Source organism: Larimichthys crocea, chromosome III (genome assembly GCF_000972845.2).
Source record: "Larimichthys crocea isolate SSNF chromosome III, L_crocea_2.0, whole genome shotgun sequence".
Taxonomy (NCBI): Eukaryota; Metazoa; Chordata; class Actinopteri; family Sciaenidae; genus Larimichthys; species Larimichthys crocea.
Window position 1 is genome coordinate 1,069,528 of NC_040013.1, and position 20,188 is coordinate 1,089,715.

At 48.3% G+C, this 20,188-nt stretch overlaps 2 protein-coding genes across 9 annotated transcripts; one reads left to right on the top strand and one right to left on the bottom strand.

Annotated features, from left to right (window-relative positions):
• Window positions 1-6,323: 6,323 nt before the first annotated feature.
• asphd2 (aspartate beta-hydroxylase domain containing 2) lies at window positions 6,324-12,054 on the bottom strand. Of its 3 annotated transcripts, none has more exons than XM_027278098.1 (4): window positions 11,712-12,054; window positions 10,085-11,176; window positions 9,754-9,867; window positions 6,324-8,925 (listed from the first exon to the last, which is right to left on the bottom strand). In XM_027278098.1, exons 2-4 carry the CDS (start codon window positions 10,947-10,949, stop codon window positions 8,795-8,797), a joined length of 1,110 nt encoding a protein of 369 aa, XP_027133899.1. In that variant the 5' UTR covers window positions 10,950-11,176; window positions 11,712-12,054; the 3' UTR covers window positions 6,324-8,794. The 3 variants fall into 3 exon arrangements, with proteins under 3 accessions (XP_027133899.1, XP_027133901.1, XP_027133900.1); XM_027278100.1 differs by lacking the exon at window positions 11,712-12,054 and adding an exon at window positions 11,392-11,667; XM_027278099.1 differs by lacking the exon at window positions 11,712-12,054 and adding an exon at window positions 11,294-11,412.
• A 1,704-nt stretch (window positions 12,055-13,758) lies between these two features.
• ggt5a (gamma-glutamyltransferase 5a) lies at window positions 13,759-20,188 on the top strand. 6 transcript variants are annotated; one of them, XR_003461363.1, is made up of 12 exons: window positions 13,759-14,177; window positions 14,524-14,651; window positions 14,731-14,826; window positions 15,422-15,608; window positions 15,691-15,851; window positions 16,018-16,164; window positions 16,246-16,376; window positions 17,354-17,535; window positions 17,633-17,724; window positions 17,965-18,056; window positions 18,513-18,619; window positions 18,761-18,871. XR_003461363.1 is itself a non-coding variant. In XM_027273013.1 (12 exons), the coding sequence occupies exons 1-11, from the start codon at window positions 13,996-13,998 to the stop codon at window positions 19,103-19,105; spliced, it is 1,812 nt and encodes a 603-aa protein (XP_027128814.1). In that variant the 5' UTR covers window positions 13,759-13,995; the 3' UTR covers window positions 19,106-19,109; window positions 19,591-20,188. The 6 variants fall into 6 exon arrangements, 5 of the variants coding, with proteins under 5 accessions (XP_027128814.1, XP_027128812.1, XP_027128818.1 ...); XM_027273013.1 differs by lacking the exon at window positions 17,965-18,056 and adding exons at window positions 18,959-19,109; window positions 19,591-20,188 and having other exon boundaries at window positions 18,513-18,871; XM_027273011.1 differs by lacking the exon at window positions 17,965-18,056 and adding exons at window positions 18,959-19,109; window positions 19,599-20,188 and having other exon boundaries at window positions 18,513-18,871.

A 20,188-nucleotide genomic window follows, 5' to 3' on the forward strand; every position in this document is an offset into this window, starting at 1 on the left:
GAGAGTCTCGAAGCAATGTCCTCTCGTGAAAGTAAAATCGTACGAGGCAAGAGACAAACTTTCGCCTTCTGTCTCCGCGTAGCCTGTAGCCTACATGTAAATACCTCGTTGGACATTAATAACGTAATGCCGTTTTAAGTTAATCTGACTTTCCTCGCCAGCACGAGCATAGGCAGGGCCGGCCTAGCTATGGGCAATGTGGGCGGCCGCCCAGGGCGCATTCTCCGTGGGGGGCGCACGAACGCCCGAAGGCGCGCGGGCGCCCCGGGAGCGGGGTGTGACAAGGCAGAGGGGGGGTCGGACAGACCGATGGGGGCGCACGCATCCAGGGGGCACGGCGCATCCAGGGACGAGAAAATGTTCGCTCGGGGGGGGGGGGGGGGGGGCATTGGGGGGCAGCTTCGTCCCCCCCAGTTTCTCAAACCTATCTGCGCGCCGGATAAGAAAGGAAACACGGAGGCTCCTTTCCTTATTCAGAGCATTCAAACTCATCATGGACATCGGTGAGGAACCTTCATGAACAACCTCAGGTTCAGGGTTTTCACTGACGGGGAGGGCAAGGTGATTAAACAAACGCACACCTGACGAGTTGACTTTGCGTCAGGGTCATCCATGATGTGAGGCGTCGGCTTTTTCTGTGGAGAGAAAATCTCTACCCGGCAACTTTACAGGAACATTGCGTGACGACCTACTTCCAGCTGCTCGCTCATTTCTTACGTGCTGAACTCGCGGTGACGTTTGAACTCCCCCCATGGAGTCTGTACGTCACCGCTGAGTAAACGTCGGTTCCTTCACAAGACAAAGACGATGAAGGTGCACCGGAGTCCGTCGTCACCTCCTGACGTCTCTACAGGACCTGAACTCTTTGAGGACTCCGAGGTGACGAAACCCCCACGCCACAAAAACAGGTTTCCTAAGACCGTGACCTATCACAAGACCTGAGGCCTGCTTTGACATTTCACACCTAGTAACCTTGGATTTAACATCTGCTGGAGGAACCTTATCTGGGGTTGGCTGCAGGTTTAGCAGGACGTCCCAGTCAACATCCCAGCTCCTCCTGGAGGCGTTTCAGGCTAGATAGGTTACATAATCCCTTCAGCAGGTTCTGGGTCTGCCCCGGGGGTAAACCAGTTGGACTGGGCCTGAACATCCCCAAGGAATGTTGAACCACCTCAGCTGGCTCCACTCCAAGCTCTTGGCCAATCTCAGTGGTGAAAGCTCCTTTGATGCCACAATCATCCATCATTACCCAGCGCTCATTACCGTAGGTGAGGGTTGGAAGTAGATGGACTGGAACATCGAGAGCTTTGCCGTCAGGCTCAGCTCCATCTGAACAATAACTGGTACTGGTCCAACGTCACAGAACTGCAGACGCCGCACAACTTACGCAACCATTTACCGTCACAAGACCTCGAGATGCTTGGAGCCACCAGAAGCACGGCGGTCTGCACGTGAGCAGCTCAAGCTGACAGGAAGTCAGGCACTGAAACGGCATAAAGAATCTGGCGATTTTCAAAATAAAACAAGCAAGAGTGACGTCAAACACTTCTGGAGCCAGCCTCAAGTGGCGGAAAAGAGGAACTGCAGTTTTTGTGGGGGGGGGATTGGTGGGGCCACTTGGCTCTTCCAGCCCTCTGAGGCCCCAGAGTTGGTCAGTCCGGCCCTGCATATGGAGCCCATCCTCTTAGTGAACGTTATTTAATGTTTTCTTTTGAAGCTCATTTGGAGCCACGATCTCAGTGTTTTGGTTCATGACCGTAGACGGACTGGACCGTCCACAACACCAGACCCTGAGATACCTGAACTCCTTCACCTGGGGCGGCGGCTCGCTCCTGGAGGAGCATCCACCGTTTCCTTGCCTCAGACTCGGCGGTTGTTTCATTCTCGGCGGCTCACTTGCATCGCTACGTCTTTCTGCGACACCAAACATCTCGCACATATCTTCATCTTCACCCTCCTTTGTGCACCAGAACTGTTTGTGTTCAGACCCCTACCCCCGCCCCTCTTCATCCTCTGCCCTCTGCAGGAAGCCAAGGTCACCCTGACCTCCATCGTCTTCCCGCTCACAGTAACCGTCCAACAATGGATTTCACTGGAGGCTGAAAATAGAGCCTGCATCCATCACAGCGTCTGTGCAGCATGAATATGTATTCTATATGTGGAGGCAATTAGCACACAGAGCTGGTGGAGGTCTGTAGGAGGGTTACCTTACATAAGAAATGAACATTAGTGAGTGCTGGTTGTAAACAGGACGTCAGAGCCAGTTAACCTCTTCCTGTCCGAGCCCTAATTAACCTCTAATGAGGCTGTGATTAATGATGTGATGGAGCCTGATGGAGCTGATGGAGCTGATGGAGCGCTCTAAGCCGTCTCACCTGTCCGACAGAGAGTTGAGGATGTGGCGAAGTTGATGTCAGACGTGGAGGAAGCCGCGCTGGACCTCCGGGACCTCCGGGACGACCTGCTGCTGGACAGCGGCACCAGAGAGCATGAGGACGGGGACGGGCTGCTCACCTGCCGCCGCTGTGGTGAGCCAGGCTGGCCCCGGGCTCGCACAGAGGAGCCGGTCATCGTTGTTGCTGCTGCCGACAGAGAGGGCGCCCTCGGGACCGGGCGGGAGTGCGTGTGGCAGCGGGGCCGGGGGTGCTCGGCGGCTCGGCTGCAGGTGGCCGGTCATCCCCTGGTGGTGCTTCCTGCGGTGGTGGTGCCGGTGTGCCCGCCGCTCCCTCACGCCGTTCGGCTCCGGCGGGTCGGGGGCTTGGCCGTGCGGGTGTGGCGGCTTACACTTGCCCGCGTGGCTGCGCTGCTGTCCTGGCTGCCGAGCAGGACGGATGGCACAGAGGTCTCCGGGCGCTGATGCGCACTCGGCCGACCAGAAGGACTCCTCTGCGGCTTTGCCGCCGCCGCCGCTCTGGTGGGTGATGCTGGTGCTGATGCTGGCGGTGATGCTGACTCCTCCGGCTCTCCGCTGCGCGTTCAGGGAGGTGTGCGGGTCTCCTGGCCGCCGAGGAGGACTTCAGCAAGGAGGTGGTGGACTCGGATTTGGGGAAGGTGGAGCTCATGGCTGCGGATCTGCTGTCGGTGGGTCGATCATCGGCACCGCACGCCGTGTCCTCTCCATCGTGGACCCGTCATCAGCAGAGCCCTGCCCGCGGGAAGTTGGGCTACATTTCACCACCTGATGCCGTGTGCGCGCGCAGGCACGCACGCACGCACGCACGTCACCTTTTCATTGAGGTGAAGGGTCTCGTGGCAGTGACGTGGGTGAGCACGGTAGTAAGACCAGACACAGGTGACACTGAGCCTCACGAGGAGCCGAGGACACCCAGGAAACACTCAGACAACGTAAATAACGTTCACTGAGAGGACAGAGCTCCATGTGCAGGGCCGGACTGACCGGGCCAAGGGGCCCCACAACCGGCAGTGCCTCTAACGTCCACCTGAGGCTGGCTCCAGAAGTGAGTCAGTCTCCATAAGTCCCCATGGTCCAAATGTCCAACTTCACAGCAGAAATAAACATGTTTACAGCCTGGTACAAAAAACAGTTTTGGTCTCTGTAGCTAATTTCCCCGTTCATGACAACTGTACTGAGGGTGAATTTATATACAACTCACCGTTCACATTATATTAAGGCTCATTCAGGTACGCTGACGATCTGTGTCTTTAGATTAGAGAGAGAAATCGGGGTGACGTCACAGAGACTGCATCCAGTTTTCTGTGGGGTTTATTTCATATTTAAATGTTTGTAGATGGTAAAAAACTGTCAAACATGCCATTAAATATTAGTTTTACTGCACAATTAACGGTACTAATAAAAATACTTTGTTCTGTATAAATTCCCTAAAATGTCGTATAAATAAAGGTTTAGAAATATGACTATTTTACTGTATACTGTAAAACCTGTCATATTTTAGTCACTCTTGTTTTTCAGTAAAACATTCCATATCTCTAAACCTTTATTTATACTGCATATTACAGTAAAACAGTAATATTTAATGCTATATTTTGCCGTCATGTTTTGGCACTTTAAAATATGGAATAAAACCTTGAACAGTAATAAACAGAATAGAAAAGGTTACACTGTTTTGTTTTTTACAGTATAACACTGTAATATTTCAAAGTCTTTCTTCATACTGCTTTTAAAGGGAATATATATTTATTAATATATGTGTAACATGTATGAACCTCCCTCTTGTACACATGATGTTATTATTATTCAGCACTTTACCGCCCGGGTCCTCTGGGAGGCGTTGGAGGTCCGACAGCAGAAAATAATCTCTGCATGCTGACGCCTCCATGTGCTGATACGATAAAACTACACCGGCTGAACAGAGACAGTTTACCTGTCCTGCTTCAGATCGCCTCATCGATACCAGCCCGGCGTTTGTTTTAACGAAGATTTGACGTTTTATTAACGAAACGCTGCCTTCAGCAGAATGGACTGAACTGACAGAATAAAGACTTCAACCTGAGGCTGTAGGACAAGGACAAGAAGTGTGAGACAGCCGACCTGAGACGGAACACAGGTAAGACACAGGTAAGACACAGGTAACGGAGAGTCTGTGAAATATTCTCCACCAACCTTTGTGTCCCCAGGTGAAGACAGTGGAAGACGTCCTGAGGGATGTTCACCTGTACGGTGACGGGCTGATACAAACTCATTTACAGGTTCTGTACGAGCTAACAAGGCATTAGCACCCTGTGCTAAAACAGGAAAAGTGAAATTACAACGTCTGGAATAACGTTGATAACCTGCCGTTCAGTGCATAGACACAGACGACAGTCAGGACCCGTCCCCCCGCCCGAAGGCGAAGGGAGGCTACCCTCTCGTCCACCGGGGTGAACCCCAACGTACAGGCGCCCAGCCGGGGGGAAATAAGCATCCCACCTGCGCTCGCGCCTCTCACCGGGGGCAGCACCAGAGTGGTAGAGCGTCCAGCCCCTCTCAAGGAAACTGGTTCCGGAGCCCACGCTGTGCGTCGAGGTGAGCCCGACTTTATCTAGCAGGTACCTCTCAACCTCGCGCACCAGCTCAGGCTCAGGCTCCTCCAGAGCCAGCTTCTGCAACCGGGGGTCGGACCGCCAGGGTCCCCGCCTCCGACTGCCGCCCATCTCTCTCAGCACACGCCCCCTGTGACCTCTCCCATGGGTGGTGGGTCCATGGGAAGGGGGGCCCATGTCACCCTTTTGGGCTGTGCCCGGCTGGGCCCCATGGGTGAAGACCCGACCACCAGGTGCTCGCCAACGAGTCCCACCCCCAGGCCTGGCTCCAGGGGGGCCCCGGTGACCCACGTCTGGGCAAGGGAGACCTGACTCCATAGATTTCCATATTCATCAGGGAGAATTGAGCAGGAGGAACCAGTTAAGGTGGCTCGGGCATCTCGTGAGGATGCCTCCTGGACGTCTCCCTGGTGAGATGTTCCGGGCACATCCCTCCAGGAGGCGGCCCCGGGGAAGACCCAGGACACACTAGAGGGACTATGTCTCTCGGCTGGCCTGGGAACGCCTTGGCGTCCCCCTGGGAGAGCAAGAGAGGGAAGTCTGGGCCTCCCTGCTGAAGCTGCTGCCCCCGCGACCCGACTTAAACAGATAAGCGGGAGAAGACGAGACTAGACGAACCTGTTACCATCAGCCAATACCACTGAGCAACTGATAACGCCAACCAACGCCGAGCCACGCCGAGCAGCCAACGCCAGCTTAGCCTGAGTTACAGTAACTAGTTAGCCCTAGCTTAGCATCATTTTTGGCTTGTAGAAAGAAGTCGTTAGCCTTTACTCTGTACCGTTACATCGTTAACTGTCGGCTAAAGAGTTAAAGCTATGAATAACATATCCGTTCAGATAGCATTTTGGTAGCGATTACGTTAGCAAGTGAGCAAGCTAACGTTAACCAGCCAGCTGACAAACAGACGACTTACAGCCAGATCAGCTCAAGAGTCTTAATTAATTATCTAATTATTAATATATATATAATTATTAAGACTTCATTTTGATACGTTAGCTAGCTAGCAAAGCATCCATGTTAGCAGCTAACGTTAAAAGCTAACGTAAAAGCTAACGTTAGCCACAATATATTTCACATGTGGCTGCAGATTGTTTGTTGACGTTGGCAACATTGACATTTTTAAGCTAACGTTAACTCGTGTAGGGACGCCGTCAGTCACATGCTGCTGTAGGGAACCGAGAAAGGGAATTAAAGGAGGTTAATACATCAAATGAACGTGTAGATATGATGAAGAACACCTGAAAGTACCTCACACCTGACTGTTTGTCCACATATTGGAGGAAGCGAAGTGTAAAAGTGACACACCTGACAACAGCTGGTTAAATAAGATACTCGACCATTTATTAAATGTACAGAAATACTGTTCAAAATCCACACAAGAAGGTGTTAAAGGACAAATCCTTCATCAAATGTAAACAAAATGGGCGCCCCACCGTGTGCCGCGTGTTTTTTTTTTGTGTGTGTTTTTGTTTTTTAAGCGAAAGCTTCGGGAATGACTTCAAACCGAATCACGGACAGCTCAATGTGAGTGTCGGTAAACAGCGTGTGAATAACCGCACGTACGTCTGTAAACATCAGAATCGAATAGATGGAGCGTTAAAGCTGCTGAACATTAAATTTCACCGCACACGAGTTCATCCATGAAGTGCTGCAGAAGAATTAAGGACTGAGGCGGTGAGTTAAAAAAACAGAAGAAGGAAACACGTCACGGAACATCGCACTTCATAAACATTTTACAGAATCTACAAATTTAATCTATCAAAATGATTCATGGATCGCGTTAGCTGTAAATCAAGACAACACAATAACTCTAGCATTGAAGACAATCATTTCAAAACATCAGACCGCTCAGGCGTTTTTTTTTTTAACCTCGACCTTATTTACAGAAATACAAACCTGATATCAAATACAACCAAATCATAGTTTAGTAAATTTACCAAAAACGCTCTCGACTCTGCCTGAAAATGTGCTTCTCTAACCATGTCTCAGCGTGAAAGCAGGACTGATTTTTCCAACAAAACAAAAAGAAGAAGAAGGACGGGGGAGAGCACGACAAACTACCACACCAGCAGGAGTCATGACGGAGACGTTAGCGCCTGTAAACATTCACGTCGTGATCAACATTGGACCTCAGTTATCGAAAGACACGCGACACGAGAGAGATGATGTTTCTGCAAGCCGACCACAGACTGTAAACACGGACGACGTATCCGCGACGTCACGTCGAGCCTCCGTGACGCTCACCTTTGAAGCTGCACCAACCAGCTAGCTTCACGGCTAACTGAGCTAACTAGCTAACGGCAGCTACAGTTAGCGGTTAGCCATGTAGCTAACCTAACTGAGTCAAACCCGGCGACTGTATTCTGACCGTTTTTGCCACAGACAGTGTAAAACATGGTCGTAACTTCTGTGTCACCTCTCCACTGCTAAAGATACAAACACCTTCGATTGGCTAACGGCAGCTACAGTTAGCGGTTAGCCAGCTAACCTAACTGACTTAGCGCTAGCTGCAGTGCTACTGGCGACTCTAAACTCTAATAAGCAACAAGTCCCTCCGTATTTGAACTGGACAAAGTCTCTGGCTGTTTTTGCCACAGACAGTATAACACATGGACGTAACTTCTTGGCTTATTGGCTAACGGAGCTAACGGCAGCTACAGTTAGCAGTTAGCCATGTAGCTAACCTAACTGAGTCAAACCCAGCTACTGTATTCCAACTGTTTTTGCCACAGACAGTGTAAAACATGGACGTAACTTCTGTGTCACCCCTCCACTGCTAAAGATACAAACACCTTTGATTGGCTAACGGCAGCTACAGTTAGCGGTTAGCCATGTAGCTAACCTAACTGACTTAGCGCTGTAACCCCGACTCTAAACGCTAATAAGCAACAAGTCCCTCCGTATCTGACGTGGACAGTATAAAACATGGACGTAACTTCTTGGCTAATTGGCTAACGGGGCTAACGGCAGCTACAGTTAACGGTTAGCCACATAGCTAACCTAACTGACTTAGTGCTAGCTGCAGTGCTACTGGCGACTCTAAACGCTAATAAGCAACACGTCCCTCCGTGTTTGACGTGGATGTAGTCTCTGACTGTTTTTGCCACATGGACGTAACTTCTTAGCTAATCGGCTAACGGAGCTAACGGCAGCTACAGTTAGCAGCAGTTTGCGGCTAGCCGTCAACTCTCTGTGAGTTTCCTGATGGACAGATCGCTTCACCCTCAACCACTTAGCTAAAGTATCCAACCACTGATAAACCGGTGCTAACTGAATCTGCCGATAGCGAGCAACAGACCCGGGTCAGGTGGATCTGACGCTAGCTTTCTTTATTTCAGTCGTGAAATCGCTAAAAATAAAAAAATAAATCACAAAAACTCAATGAACGTTTGTCCAACGCTTGAAAGAAATGTGCTAACTCATGTCGGGTGTGTTGGGTGATGACATTTTTTTAGCCCTTGCAGAAATGTATGAAAACACGTGAAGGGGTTCGGGGCTGATTGATCCACGCGACACGTCGTTTGTCTCGTTAAGAGTCATTTATCTCGTCTGAGTATGATATGAGACGTACGCAGAGGCGGTCTAAAATGCTGAAATGTCGCCGTGGTCGTGTTAAAACGCGTTAACGAAATGGCGGACTGATAACAGAGGTCCAATGTTTGCTCATCTGCTTTGCATGAGACGGAGGGTATGTACACAGTGAGTGTGCGAGCTGGTCTGGAGGCAGAAAAAACAGTTTTGCTCCGACGATCAGAGACTTCCCTAACGCGCCCGGACTCACGACGTCTTTCTATTTCCCTTCTTTGTCCTCTAAGCGGCCCGGAGTGAAAATGTAGTCCAAGGCTTGTCTCTCAGCGGCGGCCACGTTCGGGTGCCAGAGGTCCACCATGAAGACGACTCTGGGCCCGTCCTCGGCGCCGCCTGCACCAACAGAAACAAACATGAAACAGTCGTAGCTGCAGGTTTATAGTGTTCAGTTCAAGATGTACAAGCGGCAACCATCATGGCTGTGACGTGACGCTAACACAGGAAGTGCAGTTCCTCTAACGTCCACCTGAGGCTGGCTCCAGAAGTGAGTCAGTCTCCATAAGTCCCCATGTTCAAATGTCCAACTTCACAGCAGAAATAAACATGTTTACAGCCTGGTACAAAAAACAGTTTTGGTCTCTGTAGCTAATGTACTTTACACACTTTCATTCAGCAGCAGACTTTGAATCTAAGTCAGTAGGTCACTCCTCCCACACTACAGCTCGCTCTCACTAGCTGTAGTTTGGGTTCAGTAGTGTGTCGTCTCCTGTGGCACCTTCAGGCACGTTCAGGTGCATGGTTGGTGTCTTTGCTCCCACAGAGCCAACACTGACAGTATAAAACATGGACGTGGACTCCGTGACGTCCCCGGCAGGTTTCTGAAGAGCTTCCCACCAGCATTCCCCTTCAGAGCCTGTAAACGTCGTTCTCAGGGTGGTACAAAGCTCCTGTGCTGGAGGTGTAGAACACCAACCAGCTACCTGCATGGCTAACTGAGCTAACAAGCTAACAGCAGCTACACAGCTATCTGCTAACTGAGGAAACAAACTCAAACTTTGTACCAGGCTGTAAACATGTTTATTTCTGCTGTGAAGTTGGACATTTGGACATGGGGACTTATGGAGACTGACTCACTTCTGGAGCCAGCCTCAAGTGGACGTTTGAGGAACTGCACTCCCTGTGTCGGCTCCACTTCCTGTCGATCAGATTAACCCGTCTTACCCTCGTGGAAGGCCCGGTGGAGGAAGGAGTCATCAAACAGCAGACAGCTGCCCTCGGACCAGCACTGCGGCTCGCCACCGACCACGAGCTCGCAGGACGGCGGCACTCGGAGACCTGCCGGAGAAACAGAACCACCACCAGCACCACCCGCGTGTCAGTGTGAGGCTTACATCCATTTTAAAGCATTTTGTGTTGCTAAGCAACCTCCCAGACAAAATGTCCTGTTCCGAGCGTCCCGTGTCCTCACACAACAACAAACATCTCTATTTATAGCTCGCAGGGCTCAGGTGCGCCTCGCCTGAGCCTCACACGTCACATGACTCGCTCTTACCCAGGTGGCATCGCAGCCTGACGTTGGTCGGGCCGTAGTGCTCGCTGATCAGCGCTCCGGGCGTCAGCACGGAGAAGCAGGCGTTCCCGAACACGTTGTTGGCGATGAAGGTGCGCAGCTGGCCGAGCACCCTCCAGGCCCGCGGACACCTCCGGACGTTCAGCACCAGCGGGGTGCCTTGGTTCACCAGGTAGTAGGTCCACCACTGCCCACGAGGGGTGCTGTTGGCCTTCCACCCCGGGGGCAGGGAGGAGCCGCTGCGGGCCGGCGGCTGGTGGTAGATGCTCTCGAACTCGGCCAACAGGGCGGGGAAGCTCTGCTCCAGCAGCTCCACGTCGTGTCTTTGGACCTCTCTGGAGAAGAACGGCGCCGACGGGAGGTCCGGGAGGAAGAAGACCTCCGGCCGCTGGATGGTGGGTCGGCTGTTCAGGTAGCGGCCTTGATCTCGGACTCCTTTGTGCACCCGGCCCATACCTGACCAGGTGTAGCGCTTGGCGTAGTCCTGCAGGCTGTGGTACAGCCTCTGGTTCAGACTCTCTCCGGCGCTGGTGCACCGGAAACACTCGGCCGACTGGCAGAAGGCGAACCCGTTCTGCTCCTCCAGCATCGACCCGTGCTTCCCTTTGCCTCGGCCGCGGCAGTCTGAACTCATGAAGCCTCCCACCACGCCGCCGATCCGGCCGGGCCCTGCCAGGTACCGGCCACGCAACGGGCTGGAGCCGTGCTCGCGGCCCACCCGGTAACAGTACCACATGAAGAGCAGCAGGACGCACATGGCGATGGCGAAGGCGCAGATCTCACACTCCCTGATGGACTGCATCCCTCCGGCCACCATCTCCCTCACGTTCTCCAGCGACCACTCCATCACGGCGGGACTAAAGTGCTGATGAAGGCTCGGTTAACACGTCTGGACGGTGGCGGCGGCGGCGGCGCCCCCTCCCCTGTGATGTAAACACTCTGCTAATCTGATCTGACACACTTCACACGCTTCAACATGTCAGCGCTCTGCAGCGAGGGAAGGCGTCTCTCCGGTGCATGGCGGCGGTGCGGTAGATTCCTGCGGATCGCTCAGACAGACGCCGCGCCTTCAGGCTGCAACAACAAAGACAAGGACAGAGGAGAGGAGGGAAGGAGGGAAGGGAAGGAGGAGTGTGAGCACACCTGCTGAAACCCACCCACACACACACACACACACACAAACACACACACCTCTGTGTAAAGCCATGAGTCACGGGCACATCGCTGCGAAGCTTTCAGGTTTTTGCGCACGAAACGCATCGGATTATGTAAACAGTGTTGATACCCACCCACAAATTGATCCTCCATGAGGAGGAGAGAAGGAGGAGAGGAGGTGAGGAGGAGAAGAGGAGAGGAGAGGAGGAGGAGGAGAGGAGCAGGTTAATGTAATAAAATAATCAAATGAATGTCTGGCATGATTATATAATGATCGTGGAGCTGCAGCCGGCAGCACTGCGTCAGGAGTCCGCACCAAACCAAACATGGAGCTCTGATGGATCCTCCCTAACCCAGCCTGACACACACACACACACACACACACACACACACACACACTCCAATCTACACAAACACCGCGCGCCGTCTTTGTGTTTTGTTTGGGTGCGCATACCTTGCGTCAACATTCACGCGTGTGCGGAGGCGCACAGGTGTCTGTCCGGGAGGAGCTGCGCACCACTGCAGTGCGCGAGGTGGTGGCGAGGAGGACGGAGAGCACGCGCCAACATGACGGTCCGAGGAGACGCTCAGAGGGAGACCCGGCAGGAGGAGGAGGAGGAGGAGGAGGAGGAGGAGGAGGCGACACCCATCCTCTAACAGACAGCTGCAGCACCGCCTGTCTGTCTGTCTGTCTGCCTGTCTGTCTGTCTGTCTGTCTGTCTGTCTGTCTGTTGATGGACAGCAGCTTCTGAGCGTGTTGTTGTAAATACTGAAGCTCAATCAGGGAGGACAGCAGCAGCCACACATCCGGCTAGACCTTTCAAAATAAAGTGCAAACTCCTCCCACCTGAATGTGAAGCAACAATTTCTAAAATAATAATAATCAATAATAATTATAAACAACAATAATAAATAATAATTATAGACAATAATGATAAATAATAGCAACAATTATAAACAATAATAATAATAAATAATAATGATAAACAATTTAATAACATTATAAAACGAAATATAACAATAAATAATAAATAATATGAATAAACATTAATAAAATAATTATATAAATAATATTAATTAATAAATAATAAACAATAATAATAAATACTAATGTTTTTCATGTCTGCTGTCATAAAAAAAACGTTTCTCTGTAAAAACCTTCGACTCTGACATGTCAACAACCTAAATCAACAAGTTTGAACTAGAGTTTATCCAATTTATGTTCTTTGAATGTGTGGAAATTAGTGCATTTTAATTACATAATGCCTCATTTGCATATTTAAACATCAACCAGTCAGAAAAAGGAAACCATTAATGTACAACAGCGTTTTGATTTCATGTTGTCGGAACTCTTTTAGCACTGTAAGAATGTTTGAAACAATACTTTATTTATTTTTTAACATTTAGAGCTGAAACACTGATTCAGCAGTTAATTGCTAAGTTTATTGACAAAATGAATAAATTCATAATTTTAACTATAACTGATAATTATTTGTGTTGGCTTCATAAAATTTAAGAAGTTCAAATTGAGTTTTGGACTCTTGGTTTGATAGAATAGGTTTGCAGATTTTATTAATTTAAAAGCACTTTTACAGCCGCAGCAGTAAAAGAATTGAGATTCTTTGTTTTCCAAGCTTGCCTTTGTCAACACTTTTATTTTGAAGGTCATATCCGGTCTTCCTCTGCTGGTCTGTGCTGGACTTGACTCTTCCTGTCGATTCGTGGCGCGCTCATGGACTACAGTTTGACGTGCCTGTGGACAGCATGTCCCATGATGCAGTGCAGCTCACAGCAGTTTAATGGTGACCAAACAACTAGTCCAGGAAGTCTCAGAGAACAAAGAGGCCGCCAACACGTCATCATGACGGAGAGTGACGTGTGTCAATGATCAGCCTGACTGCTCTGAGCATAATTACACCTGAAACAGCCATTAATTAATTAATTAACACAAATACACAGATTAATGTTTAAAGTCAGGAATAAGATCTTAAAGTCATAAAATTAAGTTTAAAATCAGGATTTAGAGTTTAAAGTCATAATTTTGAGTTTAAAGTCAAGATTAAGAGTTTAAAGTCATAATTTTTAGTTTAAAATTAGGATTAAGCAGTTAAAGTAATAAAGTTAGGTTTAAAGTCATGATTAAGAGTTTAAAGTCATACATTTAACTTTAAAGTCAGGATTTAGAGTTTAAAGTCATAAAGTTAAGTTTAAAGTAATAATTTTTAGTTTAAAATCAGAATTACGAGTTTAAAGTCATAATTTTGAGTTTAAAGTCAGGATTAAGAGTTTAAAGTCATAAAATTAACTTTAAAGTCAGGATTAATAGTTTAAAGTCATAAAGTTAAGTTTAAAGTCATACATTTAACTTTAAACTTAACTTTATGATTTTAAGATCTTAATCCTGACTTTAAAGTCATAATTCTGATCTTAAAGTCAGGATTAAGCCTGAGTTGTTGTTGTTGTTGTTGTTGTTGTTGTTGTGTTGACTTTAATCTCTGGAATAAATACTTTACATGTGGCTCTAATCCTCCGTATCAGTGGCTCAACGGTTGCTCCACAGCTTGTTATCTTTGCGGTCGAGGCGGAGGAGGGAAGGTGGAGCCAGGCTGTGCGGTGCGCCTCCCTCCTGATGGGGGAAAGTACAGACTCCCGGTAACAGAAGAGATGAACTGTGAAACTCTGATGAAACTTCAATAAATCCGCGCGGAGCTGCTTGGATAAAAAAACAAAAACAAACCATGGCGCGGTCCAAGGCGCGGGTGTACACTTGTTGCGCGCTGATGCTGCTGTGCGTGATTGCGGTGATTGTGATTATTTGTGTACTTGTGAGGCGCAAGTCCTCACATGTACTGTGTCCTAATGACACTTTCTCCAGCGCTGCGGTGGCTGCAGACACGAAGACGTGTTCAGAGATCGGACGGTGAGTTTGAATTAAACACACAAATATCGACTTTTACGCACCAGATCCAAGTTTTTACGCACCAGATTAAAGTTTTTACGCACCAGATTAAAGTTTGATTTTATGGTTTGAGTTTACATTTGATCAGCTGCGGGATGAAATCACGTTTATATGAACATTATGTCACGTTTATTAATCTGTTTGGGTCATAATAAGTCAGTAAGGAGTTAATTCCACCTCTAACAAACACGGACAAACACTCTTTATGTAACATCGCCCTATATGCAAAACAAGCCCGGCAGTTCCGTGTCCCGGTCACGCTCCTGTGCATCTTATAAATTGACAATAATGTGATGATCTCCTGCAGGGACATCCTCCGGAGAGGAGGCACGGCGGTAGATGGCGCCATCGCCGCGCTGCTGTGCACCTCCGTGATGAACCCGCAGAGTATGGGCATCGGAGGGGGGTCCATCTTCACCGTGATGGACAGCTCAGGTAACTGTCAGCTGAGTCACAGAGCGACCTGCTGCACAGGTGAGCTTCAGGCATCACGTCTCTTTGTTTTTCTTTAAAGGTAAGGTGAAGATCATCAACTCCAGAGAGACGGTGCCGAAGAACGTGAAGTCCAACCTGCTGCAGTCCTGCCCCAAAACGTTCCAGCTCATATCAGGTACACTTCCCGTTGGGTCGACCTTCCTCATTCCTCTGAGAGCAGCTCTTCTTGTTTTCCTGGTTCTGTTCTGTTACCTGAATATAATATTCAAAGGTCACCGGGTCACCGCCGGGCTCAAGTGCACGCACATAAATAAACATTTCTCCATCTGGAGACGTTTGTTTACAACAGAAGTCGACAGATTTACACCACGTGTGCCGCCGTCACTCCTTTCTTGGACATACAAATGTCTTCTCTGGGCGTCTGGTTGTAAACACACCGGAGGCCCCCGACCTCCATCCTGACGGAGGAACCGACCACGAGACCACACACACATTCAGGGGAACAGCAGCAGTCTGAAGCAGCTCATAATCCTGTTGTGACAAGAATGTGTGTATATGAAAGTGTAAGATTACTATCAGACAGGAAGTGTAGTCACATAAACAGAATAAAGATATTATCATTTACATACCTGTCGTCCACTTGAGGCTGGCTCCAGAATTGAGTCAGTCTCCATAAGTCCCCATGTTCAAATGTCACAGCAGAAATAAACATGTTTACAGCCTGGTACAAAAAAGCAGCTCAAGACTGTATTTACTTTCCTTCCGTCCAGGTCCTCAGTGGATCGGGGTTCCAGGTGAGATTCGTGGTTACGAAGAGGCCCACAGGCTGTACGGGAAGCTGCCGTGGTCCGACCTCTTTGATCCGACCATCAGGCTGGCCAGAGACGGATTCCCCATCCCCAAGATCCTCGGCCGATACATCGCGCACCTGGACACCAACCAGACGCAGTCACTGAAGTACAAAACAAACCCAGAAGATCCGACGAGCAGCACCTCACCTCTCCACCTTCACCTGATGTCTCCTTTGTCTGTCCTTCAGGAAGCTGTATTCAGACGAGGACGGGAACCTGCTGAAGACCGGCGACTTTGTGAAGTTGGAGAAACTGGCCAACACTTTGAAGACCATCGCGACTCGCGGGGCCGACGCCTTCTACACGGGAAGGATAGCAGAGGATTTGATCTCTGACATACAGGAGGCAGGTATTGTCAGATGGGCTTCAGCCATTTTTCTATCTTCAGTAATCTGATTACAAACGAACAAATCGATGCAGAGCTCTTCTCCAGGCCGAGCTGCCGGCATCCCTTCAAAGTCTTGATTACGTGGAGATGTAGAGATGTTGCTTTGTGTGAATGTCGTTCTGCTCAGGAGGAACGCTCACGGCGCAGGACTTGGCCGGGTATCGAGTAACGGTGACGGACGCGTGGAAAGTTCCTCTGGGAGAGTATCAGATGTTCATACCTCCACCTCCCGCTGGAGGCATCCTCCTCAGCCTCATCCTCAACATCATGAAAGGTTCAGATCCACACAAACATCTCAACACAAAGCTCGTCAGACACGTTAGAAACATAAAAGATCTGATTGGTTCATTTACAGGATATGACCTGAAGCCAGCAGCTCTGAGCGCTGAGCAGAAGACGCTCACCTATCATCACTACGTCGAAGCTTTTAAGTTCGCCAACGGACTGAAGAAACACATCCGCGACCCAAAGTTCAGCTCGGAAGACGTGAGTGCATCCAGTGAAACATTATGGCTGAATACATCAGTATTATTTTAAAGTAATGGGAGTAAAAGTACACAAGTATTATCAGCTATGTGTACGTAACATATCAAAGTAAGCACATCAGTTTAAATGGAGCTGAATGGAAATACTTCAAAATCAGTTTAATTATTAAGAAATACAAAGTTTTGTTTGTTTATCGTGTTTTTCAGGAGAAAATGTAACTAGTGATTTCATAATTGTTAAATAAATGTAGCGGAGTAAAAAGTACAATATTTCCCTCCATACGTAGTAAAGTTTGAAGTATCATAAAATGGAAATACTCAAGTTACTTCAAGTGAAAGTACCCAAAAATCAACAGTACTTGAGTGAATGTACTTAGTTACTTTCCACCATTTTTTATGATATTCTTTGAAGCATTAGATGTTTCACTTTCAAATATAACCTCTGATTTCTGTTTCACTTTAACGTTAAACCTAACAAGAAACTTGTTTTTACGATATATATTATTTTATATTGTTACAATTTTAACTTGTCACGTTACGTTTTTTAATGTAAGAAACTTTTCTTGTTTTAACATTTTACAATTTATCTTATTGTAACGTGAAAGGTTTGTTATAACAAAATGTTTTGGACAAAATAAAAACTTATACTTTAACTTTTCTTGTTATAACGTGAACGGAACGTGAAGCCTATTGTTGTAAAAACACGTTTTTCACGTTACAAGATATCAATATACTATTTTATCTGGTTATAACATGAAATTTTTTTTGTGATGACAAAATGTTTATTATGTATAAACTGTATTACTGGAATATTATAACAATGAAAGTTTTGTAAGTTGTTTTAATGTGAAAAACCGATCTGTTTTTCTTTTTCCGACGTGGCAGCTTTATTCTTCCGTACTTTCCCCGTGACGTACGATCATATTAACCTTTAACACTGACCTGCGTGTTTTAAATCCTCTGTGTCTCTCATGTAAGGTGAAGAAGTTCACAGAGGAAAGTTTCGCTAACTACATCCGGAGTTTGATCAAAAACGACCAGACTCACAATCCGCAGTATTACAACATGACCCCGTATGTGGACGCCATGGGCACCACACACGTGTCCGTGCTGGATCAGTACGGATCTGCCGTGTCCGTAACCAGCACCATCAACCACATGTCAGTACCAACAGTGCCAGAGCTTTCTCTAACAGCACCGTTAGTGTGCAGTGTTTAAATATTTACAGAATATGTTTGATCTGGATTTCCCTCACAGATTTGGCTCGAAGGTCTTTTCTCCGAACACTGGAGTCATCCTCAACAACGAGCTGTCAGACTTCTGCGGGAAAGCCGATAACATCTTTCCTGGTAATACTAATCTGCTAAACTGGCTTGACAGGAAGTTTAGTTAGTTTTGTAACATGAAACCCAAACATCAACCAGCAGCAGCTGATCTCACTGCCTAGTCCAGCAGCAGTCAGCCCAGCTCGGCGTCTGTCTTTCAGCCTTTTATTTCACCAAGCTCTCACCAACCACTAAAAGTCAGTCCCACATTTACTCTTGTCCGGCGGCTTCTTGCTCGCTCACTCTCTCCTTTTCTCTTCTTAGCTTCCTCCGTCAGCGTCCTCTTCACTCTCTTCTCCTCTGCCATCATGTCCGTAGAAGCTGCTGAGCCTGGTTACCTCCTCTTCTTCTTCCTGGTCGTCCATAACGCCTGTTGGTACAAACACTCAGGGTACCCGTCGCTCTGAGCTCACCGCCAAGCTGACGAACTGAGCTAACAGCAGCTACAGCTGTCAGCAGTTTACTTCACTGTCCATCATAAACTCTGTAAATCACAGAGAGTTGAGGCGGAGCAGCCGGAGGACATCAGAGGGAAAACCAGAAAACATTTCCTCCATAAAATATGATCCAGTTTCACCAGAATCAGTGAAATAGTTGCTGCTGTGTGACTTAGTGCCGTAAAGCGTTACGTACTTCTCCCGACCCGGAGCCCAAAGTTACATAGTGTGAGAACAGAGGTTCGTTTATCAGAGGAAAGTTAATAACAGGTAATAACAGAGAGAATGAAACGTTGTTGTAGTTCAACCTCGGCTGCTGTCTGCTCTGAATTGCCGCCGTCCGTCCCGTCAATCACGTCTTTCACTGTGTTTCAGGGGAGCAGCCTCCGTCCTCGATGGCGCCCACTGTGCTGAAGTCTCCGTCTAAGACGTTGGTGATTGGAGGGTCTGGTGGCGGCAGGATCACGACTGGGATCGCCTCGGTGCGTCTCCAGGGCAATCACGCTAAGTGCCATTTAGATAAATTGCAGCAGACTAATGCCCCTCGCTGTTGTCATAGTGAGCGATGCTGTGCTCGCAATCATCACTTCCTCATCAGGAAGATTGTTGTGTTTCTCTTGCAGGCACTCATGAACCACCTCTGGTTCGGAAAGAGTCTCAAGGAGGCGATCGCTGCTCCGGTTGTTTTTGTCACGTCTGATAACGCTGCACAGTTTGAGTCTGAATTTGATCAGGTGACGCCTTCGTACGTACGTTTGTTCACCGAAACAACACTTGGTGTTTGCTCCGTCTGAACCTCCTCTCCTCTGTTTGCCCTTCAGGATGTCATCCAGGCTCTGAAAGATCTCGGGCACAAACAAATACCCCAATCAGCGTTCTACAGCGTGGTCAACGCCGTGGAGGAGGTGGACGGTTGCATCTGCGCCGTGTCCGACGCCAGGAAACACGGCGAAGCAGCCGGTTACTGACACCGTGAGTCAGTTGACATTGGTTATGAAGGAGGGCCTGGAGGTTACAGAGAGCTTCCTGCAGCCAACAAACCCACAAAAAGCTGCAACAGATGGTGTTTGTCCTGCTGGAAGATCATCCAACAAGGCACCGAGTACCAGGCCTCTTTCAGCTGAATGCACAACAACACACAGCACACGAACACAAGGACTCGGACTGAACAGACCCGACATGACGGGCTCTTCTTGTTCAGCTCGTTTGTACAGATTGTTCATCATACATGTGCCTTAAATCATGTCAGTGTCTGAGGCAAAGAATACGTAGCAGGCTATTTCACACTGTTAGTCTCATGAAGTTAAAACTGGTTTTAGTTGGTTTAGAGTTATTCTTTCACCTTATAAGTTGAACTGTTTATTGAATATATCGTAAATTAAATATATATTGGAATAACAGTTCTTCACTTTTTGTCTCGTATACTACAATGAAAATTGTTCTGTTGCCTCGGTTTCCCAGAAAAATCAGACCATACCCGACTCCACATGCCACCCAGCTCCTGGCTCGCCTGGTCTTCAATCAACCCGAAAGGTCACGTTCCTCATGGAGCTCCTCTGTCGACCTGCAGCAGCCACATTAAATTCAAATCTCTAACGCTGACTGCAAAGCAGTCTCCGGTTCTTGAACGTCCTCACACAGACAGATGTTACCTCCTCCTGGCTCTGCCACCCGTACGCTCAGGACAGTCCAAACTTTTCTCGTCTGTTGTTCCCCGTTGGTGAAACGTCCTACCAGCTCCACCAGATCAGGGGGAAGCAGATTCCCTGCAAGAATTGTGTCAATTGTACTTTTATTTCTTTCAAGGGAACTTGTTACAAATTGGTTAAACCTGTTGCCAGAATACATTTTATATAAACACATGGATGTTGTAAGCAGTGCTCAAAATGGACTAAAGACAACAGTTAGTTCAGACCAAGTAATCGGAGTGCCAATATAGAGAATAACAGCACTGAAGCTGTCACTGGAGTATCACTGCACTTAACAACTGTTCTAATATTAACGTTACATTAGGGCAGGGGTCCCCAAACTTTTTTTCGGTGCGGGCCACA